The sequence below is a fragment of the Sceloporus occidentalis genome, unplaced genomic scaffold (assembly GCF_023333645.1).
Source record: "Sceloporus occidentalis isolate IW3139 unplaced genomic scaffold, rSceOcc1.0.p SCAF_6, whole genome shotgun sequence".
NCBI classification, from domain to species: Eukaryota; Metazoa; Chordata; class Lepidosauria; order Squamata; family Phrynosomatidae; genus Sceloporus; species Sceloporus occidentalis.
This window is the reverse complement of record NW_028316986.1, coordinates 81,409,627-81,427,606: the sequence shown is the minus strand read 5'-3', so window position 1 is coordinate 81,427,606 and position 17,980 is coordinate 81,409,627. Positions and strand designations below refer to the sequence as shown.

Here is a 17,980-nt window from a genome sequence, read left to right as displayed (position 1 = left end):
ACCGAAGACTGCTGGCAAGAGGCTCTGCCCCCAGGCAACGCCTCCTCTGTGGACCATTCAGCTTCCTTTTGTCAAAAGAGCTCTGGTGCCACAAGAAACTACAATTCCCAGAATCCCATAGCACTGAGCCATGGATGTTTAAGGGGGGGGGGTCAAACTATTTCTGCAGCCTTTTGCTACCCCAAAGCCTTCTATTATTTACCAGCAGCTTGCAAGGCAAAATCTCTTCCTTCACCAAGCCATTGAAAACCAACCCAAATGGAGGGCTGATTGCTTCTTTCCCATTGGTCAGCTTCGGGAGAAATTTGCATATTACAAGTAAAGGTGTTTAGGGCCTCAAAAACGATCCTGTGATAAAGAATTACAACAATACTGAGTGGTATACATTTAAAAGATGAGGCATTTAGACTCCCAGTGAAACATGAACGATTTATGGCCTTTTTTTTCTCACTGTAACCTGGAAAGTTATGCCTCTTGCAGGGTATATATACCAAGTGGGCTGGCAATAGCTCTGAGTGGCAGATGTCTTGAAGACCTGCTCTCTAGGCTGAGCCAGGCAGGGAGGCGGGGAGGGTGGCACACAGCCATGGGGAGGGGTGGAGCTGCCTCCAGGGCCTTGCTGGGGGGGGGAGGTCCCGGGGGAGGCGCTAAACCAGGGCAGGACTGTGTGGCCCTGCCCCAAACCGGGAAAGTCCCGCCCCCAGGCGGGATATGGCAACCCTACATGTGGTGCATCTGTTTTATCTCTGAAGCCACTGAACACAGATATGTATGCATAATATTTGAATAAGATTTGTGTGCATAAAATGTACCATGTTGTTGTTAACTGCCTGGTGACCCTATGAATAAGAACCCTATCCTCAACCACCCTGCTCAGGTCTTGCAGACTCATGGCCATGGCTTCCCTGACTGAGTCTATCCATCTGGTAAGCAGTCCTTCACCTTACCAAGCATTATCATATTTTCTAGGAGGAAGCCAAGGCAATGAAGGAGGGGCGAGTGCACCCCTCCTAGCTGCTCTGCTGCCCCAGCTCCCTCAACATGGAGGAAGTTGAGGCAGTGAAAGAGGAGGGGGCAAACATTTTGTCCCCTCCCACTGCTTTAGTTGCCTGGCTGCCCCTGGGCTGCCCTGGGCAGATGGCCAGGTGAGAGAGTGAGACAGTGGCAGGGCAGGGGAGGTGGGGCAGGGGAGTCTGCTGCTGCCACTGCCCAGCAATCCTTTTAGGGTCTGACTAGTTGGTGATCAGTCAGGTGGACAGGCAAGTAAGGTCCCATACAGACAGGCCAAAATAAAGCTGCTTCAGGTTACTTTGGAGGTATGCTGTTTAAATGATGCATGCATCCTAAGACTCCGGAAGCCACACCAAAGCCACGCTCCAGTCCTAAGGACTGGATCACAGCTTTGGCATAGCTTCTGGCTTCTTAGGACACATGCATCATATTTGCAGTAATCTTCTCCAGCACCATATCTCAAATGAGTTGATTTTCTTCTTATCAACTTTTTTCACTGTCCAGCTTTTGCAACCATACATAGAGATGGGGAATATCATCCTAACTTTAGTATTCAGTGATATATTTTTCCACATCAGAATCTTGTCTAGTTCCTTGTTAGCTACCCTTCTAAGTCCTAATTTTCTTATTTCTTAGCTGCAATCTGCACCCTTATTTGACGACTGAGTGAAATTATGGAAAAATTTCTCCATATTCTGACCTACAATCACTTCTGGTCCTGAGTACAGATTACACACCAGGACAATCAAATGTTGTAGCACACCTATTTCTTGAAGAACAATCCATCATTTTTTTTATAATCTGTAGAAGCAAATGTTTTGTTATAGTCTATAAAGCACAGACAGATCTTCTTTAGAAATTCTTTAGTATGTTCCATTATCCAGCACAAGTTTGCTATTGATCGTTAGTAGCTCCTCCTTTCCTGAAGAAGCATGAACATCTAGCATTTCTTGTTCCATATATGGTAAAGTTCTTTGTTGCAGAATTTAAACTGCAGGACCATTGCATTAATTTCCTATGCAAGCAAAGTCACACACAACATCCTACAGCAGGGGTAGGCAATCTTTTTGATCCAGGGGCCGGGTTGTTGTCCCTCAGACAACTGGGGGGGCCGAAGCCAAATAAATAAATAAATAAATAAATAAATAATTTTTAAAAATTAATTATATAAATAAACCAGGACAAATGTAGGACAAAATTTTCAAATGGAAGACACTTTTTAAAAAAAAATGGAGGACACTCGAAAAAATTTGCTGATTTTTTAAAAAATGTTAATATAAATGCATGTTTCCGAGGCTTCTATAGACAATTGCCCCCCAAAGGCCCCGGCAGCAATCAGCGGCAGGACCGGGCTGGGGCCGGTCCCAAGGCCTCGCCGGCCGCATCCGGCCGCGGGCCGCAGGTTGCCTACCCCTGTCCTACAGCAAAGACTCCTACCATATATGGAGAATGAAGTTTCTCCATCTTCTCTTTCCAATTATGGGCTGGAAGAGATGGCCTTTTAAAGCCGCTGTCCGGGTGGCTAGGGAGTGCAGTGTTTATAATAATAATAGTAATAATAATAATAATAAATTTTATTTATGTTTCTCCGCCTCTCCCACAGGATCGAAGCGGGGTTACAGACCGTATGCTCCCACACTGCCCTGAAGCCTTCCAGACGTGGGTGGCTTCAAGGCACTCCGGCAGCACAACATTTATATGCCACATGCTGCTAAAGTGGCTTGAAGCCGCCATGGAGCCTTGGTGGGGCAGGAAAAGCCACCTTATCCCCAGCAGAAAAAGGAGTGGATGTTTGTCGCTCCTTTTTCAGCTGGCTTCAATGCTGATTGGGGCCGCGCTTGTGTTCGCCATGGCACGGATTGTCTTTGGAAGGGCCGACTCCAAGCCGCCCCTTCTGCCCATCTGTTTCGTTCCTTGTAGTCAGTTTGATTTCTATATAGGCCATATATGATGTCCATATATAAAGTTGCATCTTGGGTTGTTTGAAGAACATGATTGCAATGAACAAATTGTTGGCCTTGCAGAATTCTGTTTCCTGCCTCATTTCTTGAACCGGGGTCCAATCTTCCTATGATCTTTGATTCTGCTCCTATGTTTGCACTCCAGCTGCCTATAATTAGCAAAAATATGTGTTTTGGTATGTGATTAGTTTTTTCTTGAATTCCCACATAGAATCTCTCAATTTCTTCTTTTTTCTCTGTGGTTGGATTATGGTTATATTAATGGGGTCTGAAGACTTATTGAAGTCTTAATGATATAACTCAATCAGACTTTGCATTATATCCTTTGACTATTTTTACTATATTTCTCCTCACTATAAATTCCACTCTATTTCTTCTTAGATTTTCATTCCCTGAGTAAAAATTGGAGTTTATCACACGGCCCCTAAAACAGGTCCAGTGCGTTCTAAACGTGACGTTTAGAAACAGTTCCCAGAAATGGCACCCTCTGGAACGGAACGGGGATGCAATTGGAACGCCCAGTGGCAAAGGCGGCGTTCCAGTGTGCGATAAAATGGGGTTCTTCTCTGGTTTTCTTCTGCTCTACCCTTGTAGTTCACTGTGTACTTCTTAACATTATCTTATTTTCATTATGGATTGTCTCATCAGTAGGGTTTACATGACAAAAATGTGGAATAGGGGATTTACTATGCCTCCCTCTGTGTTGTACTAAGAGTTGTTAGCTATGGTACCACTGCTGTTGTCTCTGTGAGATACTTCACCAGTGCCACGCTGCACTACTGCTCCTGCCCAGTAGCTGTTTGGGGCATGTAATCTGTCTACTCAGCAAAAGCCTTTTGTCTGGCCATCTCTTCCTTCCCACCTATCCAACAGAATTGACTGCCCCCTCCCGTTCCCAGGGTTTGCTGCACTATATATAGGCCTAACTGCTAGAAAAAACAACTTCATTAAAACCTGGACACTGACTATGTGATCAGGGCCTGGGTTCATCAGTCAAGATTCTGCATCAAGGAGCTGGAGCATTTGGCCCATGCAGATCAGGTGGAACATAACACTTGGGGGCTTGACAGACCACACGTAAGGGGTGGCCTGCAGCCGGTCCTTTTAGCACTGGATTGGGGCTGTGTCAACTACATGCCATGGTCCCGATCTCTGCTTTCCACAGCACAAAAAGAAGCTGCAAAAAGCAGAGATCTGCAACACAAAAGGGAGCCACCAGAAGCCACCAGCAAGTGGTGTTTCCATGCTTTTTTGGTGGTGTATCATGTAGACACAGCACCAGAGGAGGATTGTGATGCCATACATCACGTGATGCACACGGAGTTACACCAGCCTGGGAGCTGAGTTGGGGCATGCATCACGTGGATGCCACTGCCCAATTCCGTCCCCAGGCCGGCCTTTCTTGCCAGTCAGTACAGCCCCTCAGTCCCGTGTACCAGCAGAGGTGAAGCCCTGGGAAGTGGCTGCTGCTTATTGCTGGACAAAACCAAACATTATTTCCTTCTTTGTGTAAAGGAGAAAGACAGGAAAGGATTCTGAAGCATGGGTCTGTACACATGTGTGCTAGCTTATTGTTTTTAATTGCACAGCCTGTGTTCCTGGCTTCTGAAAATACATGTGCCCGTAGTTCATTGACCAGTAGTTCAGTAGTTTGTTCATTTGGAGGACAATTGCAGTAGTATAGATAAGCAAGGGTTAGCTTCCTCATATATCTTTAAATAAGTCAGGCTTATATGTGAACTCTTGAGATCATCCTTAGAGGTCTTTTTGCTGGGGGTGTGAGAAGGTTGCTTTTTTTGGACTGAAGCTTGCAGTATTCCTCAGCAAGGCCATTCACAAAATTACACATGTACCATTACTATAGTTCACGTATAGAAGCCAGTTTGGATGTAACATTTGTGTCACTGAAAGCTCTGGCCCTTGCCAAGTAAAGCAAGGCTGCTGGCTGCTGGTGAAAAAGTTCTTTTGGCACCTTAGCTCTAGATTAATTTTCCAGGAAACGCCTGCCTAGCTCCTTTCTTTCACCATCATCTCTTTTAAAATTATCCCAGGCTTTTGACAATAATATTACATATTCAATAATGAGTATATTAGAAATATGGCTAAATAATAAAATGTCTCTAGGGTAGCCTTCTTGGCCAAGTAGCAAAGTACAATAACATCCCAAACCCACAAAACAGTGATACCCTTATTGGACCAACCAAAATGCACAAAATACACAAAATACATGTTGCAAACTTTCAAAGCTCCACTGGCAGCTTCATCAGGCAAAGGTGTTAAAAAGTCAAGCAGACTGGCAGCTCCCTGGTCACTCCCCCGTTCAGTGGTGACCAGACGCTGCGGTCCTGAGGCCAGCCGCCACCATGGTCTCGAACGGGCTGTTGGCAAGGAATCTTATTTGCACTCCTTTTGCCAGCAGTCCCAGGCCATGTTTGGTGGCCATGGTGCAGCTTTGGCCCAATCTGTGGGTGTGCGTCATCTGTATGCCATGCCCCTGGATCGGCCCAAAACCGGCGCTTTTGGCCCATGTGTTTTGGGCCCCAATGCAAATGCATGGAGGCTTTAGAAATTCAGTACTGTCTGCCTAACAAAGGGGCTTATAGCTTCACAAGGGACCAAGGTAACTTAGATCTCAAGAGAAGCATCTTTTTATGTTGCTAATGAAACTTAAAATTTCTTTTCTGAAACATCCACATGGCCAGAAGGAGGAGGGGACCGCCTGCATGAATATACCTCCATATCACCTGAAGTGAGAACAGCTACATCTTGACAAAATGCAGGCCTATAATAAAATGTCATTATTATTTCAGAACTTTAAAGCTCTTAATTTTGAAATGGAAAATCTGATCTTTATTATTATTTGCTGTTGCATGAGATCTTGTTGTAATGCTATTTTTTCTTTGCTGCTGAAGATTTTTAAAAAATCTCCCAAATGCCATGTTATTGTTTTTGTAAGATATTGGAGACTTTTGTTATTGGATGGCATGTACCTTTTAAAAACAAACAAACAAATAAACAGAAAATCCAGTCTGAAACTGCCACCCAGGGGGAACTTATGTTACTGGTGCAAGTGTTCCCTGCAACAAGCACTGTACATTATCAGAAACTTGACCCAATAATCTGTTTCAAAACAACTGCCCCATAATGGAAGCAGTTGCCTAGGTAATGTCATTACATTGATCCAGTGACTGCTGTGCCTTCCCCAAAAAGTATACTACAGTATTCTGAAATACACTCCAAAATGATTTTAGGACTTGTTAATATATTTCTTTGACTGCATTCACAATGCTGAAATAATCCAGTTTGATACCATTTTAACTGCCATGTATCCATGCTATGGAATTCTGGGAAATGTAGTTGGTTGTGGCACCAGAACAGAAGATAATCACGACAGCTATTATATATCACTTCCTGAACTTCCCCTCAGACTGCAGTTCATCCTGCATGCTCAGGGAGGTTTATAAAAGGAAGACAGCGGTTTCTGCTGAATTTTAGGTATCCTTGAGGTATACAGAAAATACCTGAACCTCATGGGCATGCACCAGGGACGTAGCTAGAATTTTAGGAAGGGGGGGGGGTGTCCAGACTAAGTGCCACCATAATAATGGGGCTTGGGTGTGGCGGCGCAGCAGCACACACCATTCATTTTTCTAATGGAAGGGGGGTCCGGACCCCAAGAACCCCCCCCCCCTTTGGCTACGTCCCTGCATGCATTATTCTGCATCAGCCTAGAATAGCTCAAAATGTCTTTCAGAATGCTTCCAGAAAAGTTGTGACATCAAATGAGAAGGGTGATCAGTTGAAAACAAAAGGCAGCTGGATTGTGCCACCTGTGACAACTCTACAAAACCCAGAAGCCAGGCAGATATATGTTGGTTGCTAATTATGCTCCATCAGCAGAACCTCACTCATTGTGTTATATCATGCTCATTCAGTTGGTTATGTGCATACATGTACAGTATCACTTCCCTCCATATTTGAAAATGATTGACATGCTTTAGTCCACAAATGATATAAACCTGGTGCTTTTGTGAAAAAGTACCTTTGCTGTATTGCTCATGGCAACAAACCTTGCCTTGGCTTGGCACAGAGTACCTGTTCTCCTTATGACTTGATATAAAGATAGGAAAATGCCATTGTTGTCAACCAGTTTAGGCAAGACTTGAAAGGAAATTTGTGCTTCACTGTATGGAGGACTGCCTTTTCTCTGTTCTCTGTACCACAGGGTTGAAAGAAGCAAGATGCAATCCCATTATGCCCCTGAACAGGTTATTGGCATTATTTTCTCTGTGGAACTGTGCATGTGGAGGTGGCAAAATTAATTTTATTTCAGTCAAAGTGTTGTAGGGATCACTGTGCGGTATTGGGACTCCCAGTACCACACAGTGATCCCTACAAACCTTGAGCTACTCCCTCCCTCCCTCTTTCAGGTTGACTTACTTCCCAAAGGAGTTGTTGAGAGTGAAAAAAGGAAAGAGGACCATGTATACCATCTTGTGGTCCTTAGAAGAAAATCCAAGATATATATGTAACTAATAATGAATCGATTTCACTATAAATAAAGTTGTGGAGACTGTGAGCTATCTATAATCAATGATGAAATAATCTACATTGTAATGGTTAATACATGGCCACCGAAGGGATTTTAAAGGACATTGGTACACGTGTGTGCTGAATAGTCTGTCAACACAAATGTTTTAACAGTCTTGAAAAAATATTTTGATGTGCCATTTAGTTTAATCAGTTGTTCAGACAGCTGGATCTGGCTTATTTTAGTAATCTTGAATATGATAAATGTAGAAGGATTAAGACAATGTGGCAAAATTAGCACTAATGCATTTGGGCCTGGTATGTGGAATCTTTGGAATGGACTGGGGTCTGGAACAAGGAATGTTGGGAATGACAGTGATTAGGAATGGAGGAAGACATAGCCATATCATTCTGGTTCATGGAAGATAACAGGCAAATGTTTTTACATTAATCAGGATGACGATACTTCTTCAGAGACTGAAAACTGAGCACGTTTAAAAGGTGCATGTGAGGAAATGGTATGGGGGAGGGATGTTACAGAGGTAATGGAAAAATCCACCACTTGCATACATGGAAGTCTCTGCTGGTTGAAAGAGACTTCTGTTTGAAGAAAGATAAAATGTATAGAATACTTACATGGATATTCCACTTTGCATGTATTAAGTAAAGTGATACAGTATGTGTGTGTATGTATGTATGTATGTATATGTATATATATAGTTTTATCTTTTTAAAATGTGTTTTATTCTTTTAATAACTATCTGTTTTAATATTGTAATAATTTAATTCCTTTTTAATGTACTTTTTCTATATTTTTAATTGTACTGTTTTTTAATGTTGTGAAGCTGCTCTGAGTCCCAGTTCTGGGAAAAGAGCAGGATACAAATAAATATAATACATACATACATACATGTGCATGGAAAGCAAAAATAGAAATGAAAATGCACAGGAAGAACAAGCATTATGTCACTGGATTTATTCCACAAATAAACTCTCATAGCTTTCTACTCTCTTCATTTACTAATGACAATCCGTATAAATGGTTTCTTGTCCTTGTTAAAGCAGTGTCCCTATTCTCTCACCTTTTTGAGAGAGGGTAGGAGGTCTCTCTTTAAAAACTCATCCATGTTTGCACATGCCTTGAAATTCTTGAAATTTCAACAAGTCATTGGAGGTCTCTAGACTGTATAACTTAACTATAAGATACATTCATGCACATATCTGCAGTAAATGCCTCCTCAGGTAGACTGGAAGTTCTCTACTTCAAAAGTCAGTAGGCAGTGACAGGCCTTGTACAGTGTGTGTCTGTTTATTCAAGGAGGGAGAGAATATCAGATTATGACCCTTGATGGAAAAACAGGAGTGTTCTACATACCTCACAGTGCCCCTGTTTAAATGTGGGGGACAGTTTGAAGATATGAAAACTAGAAGGGAAATGGGCATTGTATTAATGCTTTACATCTCAAGATTGTTTTAAACAGCACGAAATCTATAATGCTGTTACAGAAATGTTTCTCTTTAAAAATTAGGAGACTAGCAGAAACAAAAAAAAAATTCAGGATCCAGTATTAGCTTGGGATGTAGAAGACCCAAGTTCAAATCACTAATTCCTCCTTGAAGCTCAGTGCATGGTTTTGGACAACTTGTCATACTTCTTACCTGATAGGTTTTGTGAGGATAAACTCCACTATAACTTCTTTTTCATGTAAATAAATGAATGCAGTAGTGATATCAAACAAGCAGAGAGACAACTTGTTTAATTCTCTTTGCTATGTTTTTAATTCAGTTTTTGTTCTTCTCATCCAAGTCCCCAACAATTTTTAAAAATTTGACAGAGCTCAATAACTATTACAAATAGACTGTGATCACTGCTTTAACAAACTAGACATAATTGAACTAAATTGAATCATATGTACAGCATATCTGAGAAATGAAGCAATTAATGTGAATGATACCTAGAATTAGTAGCTTTTAGGTACTAATGCAGAGAGGCAGACTGCATTGACCCACAAAGTAAGTCCTGTGGAGAAGGTACCCTTGCAAAAAGAACTTTTTTATGTAATGAGGAAAAAAAAGCTTTGTCTCTTCTTTGGATTTTTTTTCATAGTTAGAACATTGTATTTTTTTTTCCTTTTTGTATGTGTGTATATATATATGCTGTATGTCTTCAAGTCTTTTTGTGGTTGCTGTGTGCCTTCAAATAGTTTCTGACTTATGGTGACCTTAAAGTGAACCTATCACAGAGTTTTCTTGGCAAGATTTGTTCAGAAGGGATTTGCCTTTGCTTTCATATGAGGCTGAAAGAGTGTGACTTGCTTAAGGTCACCCAATGGGCACCAGAGGTGAGTGGGGATTCAGACTCTATTCTCCATTGTCCTAGTTCAACACACAAACAACTCCATGACGCTGGCTCTCTTTAATTGGTATTTATTTACATATACATATGTTCTGCCTGTTTCTGCTTGCAACACTTATAAATGATCCAAGCAGAATTTTATAACTGTAAAATTATTATTTAAAAAACCCAAACTTGATACATTTGTTGGCCAGATCTACTGAACTTAGGTAGGTATCTTTATTTCATAAAGCATCTTGAATCAAAATTCTTCAAACTGGTGTCCTCCAGATATGTTTTACTTCAGCTCCGGTCATTTTTCCATAATGGTTAGAAATTATGGATGTTTGTAGTCCAACATATTTTGCAATTTCCAATTTCATAAAGTCTTATAAGAGAGAATTTCCCACATTCATTCTCCCAGTCATTGGACAGAATATAAAACATACACTATGCTGGAGAGCCAGTCACCCGTAGAGGAGAAACACCCCACTTAGTTTCCTTTTAGTCCTGTTCTATGGGAAAGAAGGCACCAGCCTCTATGCCTAACAGGTGGATCAGGCCCTGCTTTACTACCTGCCTCGAATCCTTGGGAGGTTACCACCAGAAACCAAGTCACCCATACCAAAGAGTGCAGGTGCATTAGCACCTCAAGCTATCATAGCTTCTATACCAGGGGTAGGCAACCTGCGGCCCGGGGGCCGGATGCGGCCCGGCAAGGCCTTGGGACCGGCCCCAGCCTGGTCCTGCTGCCGATTGCCACCGGGGCCTTTGGGGGACAATTGTCTATAGAAGCCTCAGAAACATGCATTTATATTAACATTTTTTAAAAAAATCAGCAAATTTTTTCTCATGTCCTCCATTTTTTTTAAAAAAAGTGTCTTCCATTTGAAAATTTTGTCCTACATTTGTCCTGGTTTATTTATATATTTAATTTTTTTAAAAATTATTTAATTATTTATTTTTTGGCTTCGGCCCCCCAGTTGTCTGAGGGACAGCAGCCTGGCCCCCGGCTCAAAAAGGTTGCCTACCCCTGTTCTATACCAAAGACCATCAGGGTGGCCACATGGAAGCCATCATACACACTTGTTAGACATCACTAGCTTGACAGTTTGGCTCGGCTGAGGCTGCTGTTGACAGCAGGGTCTTGCAGCAGGTGCTCAAACCCATGTCACTGAAGGGCACCACCCACCCTGTTTAGATCGGCTTTGGTAAATCCCAAACTACAGGAGGTGGGGGTCTTATCTACTGGGAAAAGAGACATTGGCTCTTACCTGTGATTTCCAGTAGATAAGAGGCCCACATCCAGGCCCACCCTCAGGGGAGCTGGCATAGGGATGGTTCATATCCACATAGTTCTTTCCTATGGAGGACAAGCTAGATTGCTCACTGATTGGCTCTGTTGCCATCCAATTCTCTATAGTTTGATATTCAAATAAATTGTTATGTTTTTGTATGGAGCAATCAGCTGTTGTAGCGACTGGCCTTCTAGGGTTAGCTCTACCCACGTGGGGTCACCAGAAGGTTTCTCTTTTTACTTCTTGCCTATCTGGAGTGAGTGGGAGGAGCATAACCCAAACTACAGGATGTGGGGCTTTTATCTACTGGAAATGGACATGTCACAGGTAAGAGCCAATGTCCCTTTCTCAATGAAAGGGCACAGCTGGTGTACTAGTTTGAATTGTATAAATGCACTCCTGGCCACAGCCAAAACCTGGACATCCAGGTTCAGATCTGAATCTATGGACTTTATCACACGTGGGGGGAAAACTGGGGGTTTAAACAGTCATTTCCCAGTAAAGTTGCACAATCGCAGTGAAGATTTTTTTTACAAAAAATGCGATTAGAGAGGACTCATCCTGGGAATAACCAGGGAATAACCAGCACCAAATCATTCATGGGATTTCCCTGTGAATGATTTGTTGCTGGTTATTCCCTGGTTATTCCTGGGATAAGTCCTCTTTAATTGCAACGTCGTGTGAAAATCTTCACTGTGGTTATGCTACTTTCCCGGGAAAATGACTGTTTAAACCCCTGATTTTTCACATGTGATAAAAGTCCTATGAGCACATGCAATCTGTGAACCTGAAATTTCGGGGTGTGTAACCCCATTCAGCACAGGCTGAAACCCTATTCCCTGATATGCCTTCTGACTGTTCAGCAGCATCTCTGTCTTGTCTTGATTAAGTTTCAGTTTGTTTACCCTCATCCAGTCCATTACTGACAGCAGACACTGATTTAATACAGAAACAGCTTCCTTGGAGTCAAATGGAAAGGAGAGATAGAGTTGGTGTCATCAGCAGACTGATGACACTGAACCACAAAACCACTGAAGCCCCACCTTCTGGGTCCACCTCTCCAAGAAGCACTGGAGCCACTGTAAAATAGTGCCTCCAAGCTCTATCCCAGAGAGGCAACCCAGAAAGATACCATGGTCAATGGTACTGAAAGCTGCTGAAAGGTCCAACAGAACCAATCATGCATGTTTTAATTTTGCTACATGGCCACAGAGATATGAAATATGTTCCATACAGTTTCCTAATGCAATAAGAAAGAAGACAACAGGTTAATACAATGGAACCTTTGTATTTCAGTCTACTTTTATCATTGGTATTACTTTAGCTTTCTTTTGTCATTGCCTCATATTGGTTGTAAATAATGAGTTTCAAATGGATTCTTCCCAGTACAAGAAGTGCAGTCTGTAGAGTCTAATCACATTATTTTAAAATGTGATGCTCTCTTTAAGAAGCAGCCTGAAATCTTAAAGAAATTATTTTATGTCTAAATAGATTGTGGCTCTCTTTTTACATTTTTTCATATCATTCTTCATATCAGAGTACAGTACTGAAGGCAGGCTTGGCTTTGGCAGCTTTGAGCTTACGTGGAAGGCAACCCCTATTAGAAATAGTGAGGTGCGTACCCGCGTGGTGTGCACTGTGCACCGCTGCGTGCACGTGCCTAATTACTTTCTATGGAGCTTGAGCATACACTCTTTTCCCCATACACGGGGGAGTCCAGAACGGATCCCCAGCGTATAGGGAGAGCAGACTGTATACCAGTATGTGGCAGAAACAAAGAACATAGTTCACACAGAACCTCCCAAAAACTTCAATTTGAGATTTTGCTGCCTGTGTAGTACCTTTTGGACTACATCCAATTGTTATTCCAAATATGACTCCATTCTATGGAACTTGCAGTAGTATTTGGAACTTGCAGTTGCATTTAAGATGTTCTCTGTATCATTTAGGAAATGTTAGTATTTTTTGAATAAGATTATATTGTGTAATATTTTATAAGTATGCTATTTTTTATATTTTATGAATTACAAGGCATGTTTTATGAAATATGTTCATCTCTATATAAAGAAAAAAGGGAAATATGAAGCATACCCAGGTCCCCATTTGTGACCCTGTGAAGTCTTATTTATGAAAAAGAGCTGGTGCTTTCAACTTCCTCTTGGTGTGTTGGCAATGATTCCTAGCAATCATTCTGCACTGATAGGTAGTTTATTGCTTAGTCCAAAGACAATTGCAAACAAAACATCCAAGCTTTCATACAATAATGATTACAGAATCAACATTAAAATATGCATTGAATCCAAAGATGAATTGTACTAAAAACATCTTTAAACAAAGAACGTCTGGTGTGGATGCACAGACTGATATAACTACTCTAACAATCATAGGAACAGTGAAATGGTTAGCCAGTGTAAAATGTGAACATAAATGTGAAAAATATCTGGCAATATCTCTGCCAGTAGAATCACATAAAGCCTTTACAAGCTTATGTTTTAAACAAATGGACACGATGATGAAATGGGGAAGGTTCTGTGGCATTCCAGTTCAAGAAAGGTTGTGTATCTGTGGAGAGCCAGCTTTGGGGCTTTTGGCTCATTATATACTTGGGTGTCAGATATATGCTGCTATTAGAGAAAGTTATTTAAAGCCTTTCCTAAAGAAAATGAAATACTGGGGTGTGAAAGAGAAAATTGTTACTCGTTACAATCAACAAATCAGTATGTGATCCAAAGGGTAGCAGTGTTTGCAGCAAAGGCTACCAGGTGTAGAGAAAAGTTCTTGGAGATCATCTTGCCTGATTTAGATGGGCCTTTGCGCCGCACCCGTCATGTGCTAGGGGTTGTACGAGGACGCACCATCCATACCGGCCTCACCCCTAGCACGTGATGGGGGCGTCAACATAGCGGCACCCTGTACACATGGGTGCCACCATTTTGACGCGACGGACGCATAGTGTCCGCACGTCCCATCACGCTGGCGACATCATGAGTGCGCCATTTGCACACTCAGGTGTCACAAGCGCAGTGCAAAAAGAACCCGCTTTTTGTGGGTTCTTTTTCTGCTGCCAGGAAGCCTCACTGTTTGGCAGCTGAGGCTTCCCGTCGGCAAAAATGGAGGTGGTGGCAGACCGCCCTTTTTGGGTGGTCTGTATCCCGCCATAGAAACCTGAGTATATGAGTGTATAAAATAATTTTTGTTGTAACACCAATGGTTAATAAGCTCTCTTTCTTTGTTATTACAATGTGATCTGTTTTATAATGCACTCTACACTGGATCAGGCTACCACACAGTCTCTTCCTGGGCCTGGCTGCTCAGAGTTCAACATGGACTGGACTCCTAGTCCTCACCCTGGTCTTTCTGGGAAATGTAGACCTGTTCCCTACTGAACAGCTTGCACTCATAGAGTTCTGACTTTTCCCACCCGCCTTCCTTTGAGTCAGAATGTCCTACTCCTTAGTTAGTCTGTTTGATACTTTTTGTATTCATCTACTATTTTGTTTCTGTTTTGTTCTTGTCAATGTTTTTTACAAGGTAATTTTGGCACTGTTTCAGATTTTTAAGAAATAGATAAGAGACAGATGGGGCTTTCATGTCCTCTTCCCCACTTTGGGGATTTCATTAAGGATACATAAGGCTATTAGGGATAAACTCAGCCTGTATGAACCTGCTTCACTTCCAGATGGAGGAAGTATCGTGCAGTGGATGATGCCCATGTGAAACCCTATATTCTGCCATCCCATGAATTCCTTAGCAGACATGCTGGGTGAGGGACTTCAGGGGATGGCAGTTGAGTCATATAATGCCTAAATCCATGTTCTATACCAAGGTTTTAACAGCTGTTACCAATAAAGTTGGGGCCATGTTTTACTTCAGAAATGTGTATATATGTGGCTTGTCTTCCCCTCTTCTTTCGCCCTTGCCTTGACAACTGAACTGGCAAATTAGTGGTAGCTGAAACCTTGACATGACTGAAAGAATTGTTTCTCCCCTCTTTCTCCCTTGACCAATGCAGCTTTTACAGAAGAATGGACAGATATCCAGTATTAATGGAATTACAGAAGAGCAAGTGGACCTCAGCCTCAAGCCGGAGGAGCTGAATGGACAGCAAGCAGAAGTCATTATAACAGATGGTAAGGAGATTCAAACTACAAGGAACATTACTCGGAACTGTGGGGGGAAAAAGATGTTGAGATTGGGACCACTGTTATAGCGTATATAGTATGTATAGAGTGTATTTATATATATATTTGATGTATATTTGTTTATTATTTAAATTGTTGAGCCTGGAATTCTTATTTGGGGGTTTCCTACCCAAATAAACAATTAACAGTGGTGGCATCTACACTGCAGAATTAATGCAGTTTGATACCATTTTAACTGTCATGACACAGTGCTGTGGAATTCTGGGATATTTAGTTTTGTGAGATTTGGCCTTCTTTGACAGAGCGCTCTGGTGCCACAACAAACTACAAATACTGGGATTCCATAGGATGGAGCCTTAACAGTTAACTCTGCAGTGTGGCAGCAGCCATTGTCTTTTTATGGTGAAGAAAATAGATACTGGGATTCAGTTTCAGTCCCCAAAGATTAGTTGTCACTGCCTTTCTGAAAAAGGTTTCTAATCTAGGTAAGACAGAGACATGGTACCTGAATGCAGAAAATGTTCAGAAGACTCAACAGAGCTTTTCTTGCTTTCCCCCACATGTGTTTATGCAGACGGTAAAAGTGATCCTTACAGAGAATGGTAATACATGCACTCATCCTTTATTCTCATCTAGCCTTCTTTCTGTACTTCTTGTATGTTCTTTGTGTTTTACACCATACGTAATGGGTGATTGAGACCCAATAATTACAATATAGTTACCCTAAAGCAATTTTATCACAGGGATTTCTTGGCAAAATCTCTTCATGAGGGGTGGGAGGGTGGGATGGGGGTTCCCTTTGTCTTCCTCTGAGGCTGAGAGAGTTTGACTTGCCCAAGGTCACCCAGTGGGTTTCCAAGGCCAAGCATAGATTCAAACCTTGGTCTCCCAGTGCCATAGTCCAACACTCACACAACTGCACCATGCTGGCTCTCATATTGCTTTAGCTTTTCAGTTGTGTGGGCTCATTGAAAATTTTACATTTATTCTTTTTATATGTAGAAAGAAGTAGGTCTATGGGGGATAGTACAGTACATTGAAAACAATATTAATTATTAAAAGTACAGTGGGCCCTTGGTATCTATTGGGGTCTGGTTCCAAGACACCCCGTGGATATGAAAATCTGTGGATGCTAAAGTTCAGTTAAATACAATGACATAGTAAAATGGTGTCCGCTATATAAAATGGCAAAATCAAGGCTTGTTTTTATATATATGAATGGTTGAATCTATGGAGATGCAGGGCTGACTGTATGCCCTATTTATGTTCTACACTTAGGAAAAACAGTGAATTGTTTATGGTATGGAGACCCAGTCTGATGCTAGTTTGCAAGAGTGAATCAGGAGGGGGGAAATCTGCTGGACAGCTACAGCCACAGTTCCATTAAGCCGAAGCACTTGAATTGAAGCCAGTTCTGTCCTACTGATTAAGGCAGCTTTAAACAAAGTATTTCAGCTTGATCAGGGAATGCAAGGGATGATACAGTGTTTATATTATAGACTTCTTCTTTTCATGGCTTATTTGGATACAAACCTCAAATATTTAACTTGTAATCCTACTAGCAAGTTATTTAAGCCACTAACCAAGCATTCGAACTGTAGCTTCTCCAGCCTCAATTCCTCAAAACAGGCAGCTGTGTGTACACTGTTCTAGTTTGGCTATACAGGTATACCTCAATTAACAAAGTAGATGTGTTCCTGGGCATTACTTTTTTAACAGAAAATTTTGGACAAGAGGCAAAATACAACATGGAAAGATTATGACTAGTTCCTACATCACAAAAAGGAAGAGCAGTTCAACATGTTTCACCAACTTTAACAATATGCACATGTGAAATTAAACAATCAGGTCAGGTAAGCATAAGGAAACAAAAACATTTTGAACCTTCTAGAGGCCACTTGAAATTATTTTGCAAAAGGCATCTGGGGTAATTTTTATTTTATCAAGTTCCAGTTTTCATACAAATTCTGTTTTGGAAATCATACTTACAGAGCTATGCTTTTCTAATATGCTGGGGCAGGTGATGAAGCAAGACTTAACAGCTTTCCCCTTTCCTCTGTTTTGTGTTCATGAATACTCAGTAAGAGATCACAGAGGCAGCTCTTGTTCAGCCCGTGCACAGCTACAGTAAGATAGGCTAAAATAGAATCCAGTTCTTTTCCAATTCAAGCTTTATTAGCTTGTTTACTGCACACTGATACATCCTGTTACTGAAAATCTGTTTCTCCAGCCTCCTACGCCATCCTCCCCATGCTGATGCTGCTAAAAGAAACTTCCAGCTGGATAGAGAAGAAGATGAAATGGGGGTTAGGATAGGCATAAAAAGACTTCATTAAAAGCATCTTCTTTGTCAGAGACCTTGTTATCTGAGGTATTCTGGTACAGCCGTGGTTTGACAGTGCAATCATTCCTTCACTGGACATGTCATATCTGGTATGCAACACCTGTGGGTAGATCTGTGGCCAAAACAGTAGTTTTGACTATCTGCCACAGGAGCACATATGATTCTTAAAATGTGCTGCTGTGACTAAAATAACTCTATAAAAGCAACATTTGAAAACAGAATACCTTTTGTTTTCATTATATTTTCTATTCATGAATATACCTTGCTAGTTCTGACACTTTCCTATCTAATTTTGCAGGGATTTCAACTGGTAGTAGAATACAGAGATTGGCAGCTATCATTTGCTTTCTGTTCTCCCT

At 41.6% G+C, this 17,980-nt stretch overlaps 1 protein-coding gene across 2 annotated transcripts in view; it reads left to right on the top strand.

The window, feature by feature from the left end:
- The window catches only part of AKAP12 (A-kinase anchoring protein 12), a 110,746-nt gene that overhangs the window by 48,246 nt on the left and 44,520 nt on the right, over positions 1-17,980 (top strand). For both annotated transcript variants that reach the window (XM_089530188.1, XM_089530186.1), the window contains exon 2: positions 15,148-15,265. Coding sequence is in view for 1 of the 2 variants with exons in the window: in XM_089530186.1 (XP_089386312.1) it covers positions 15,148-15,265 (118 nt within the window). In the remaining variant the exon portion in view is untranslated. The remainder of the gene's footprint in view (positions 1-15,147; positions 15,266-17,980) is intronic.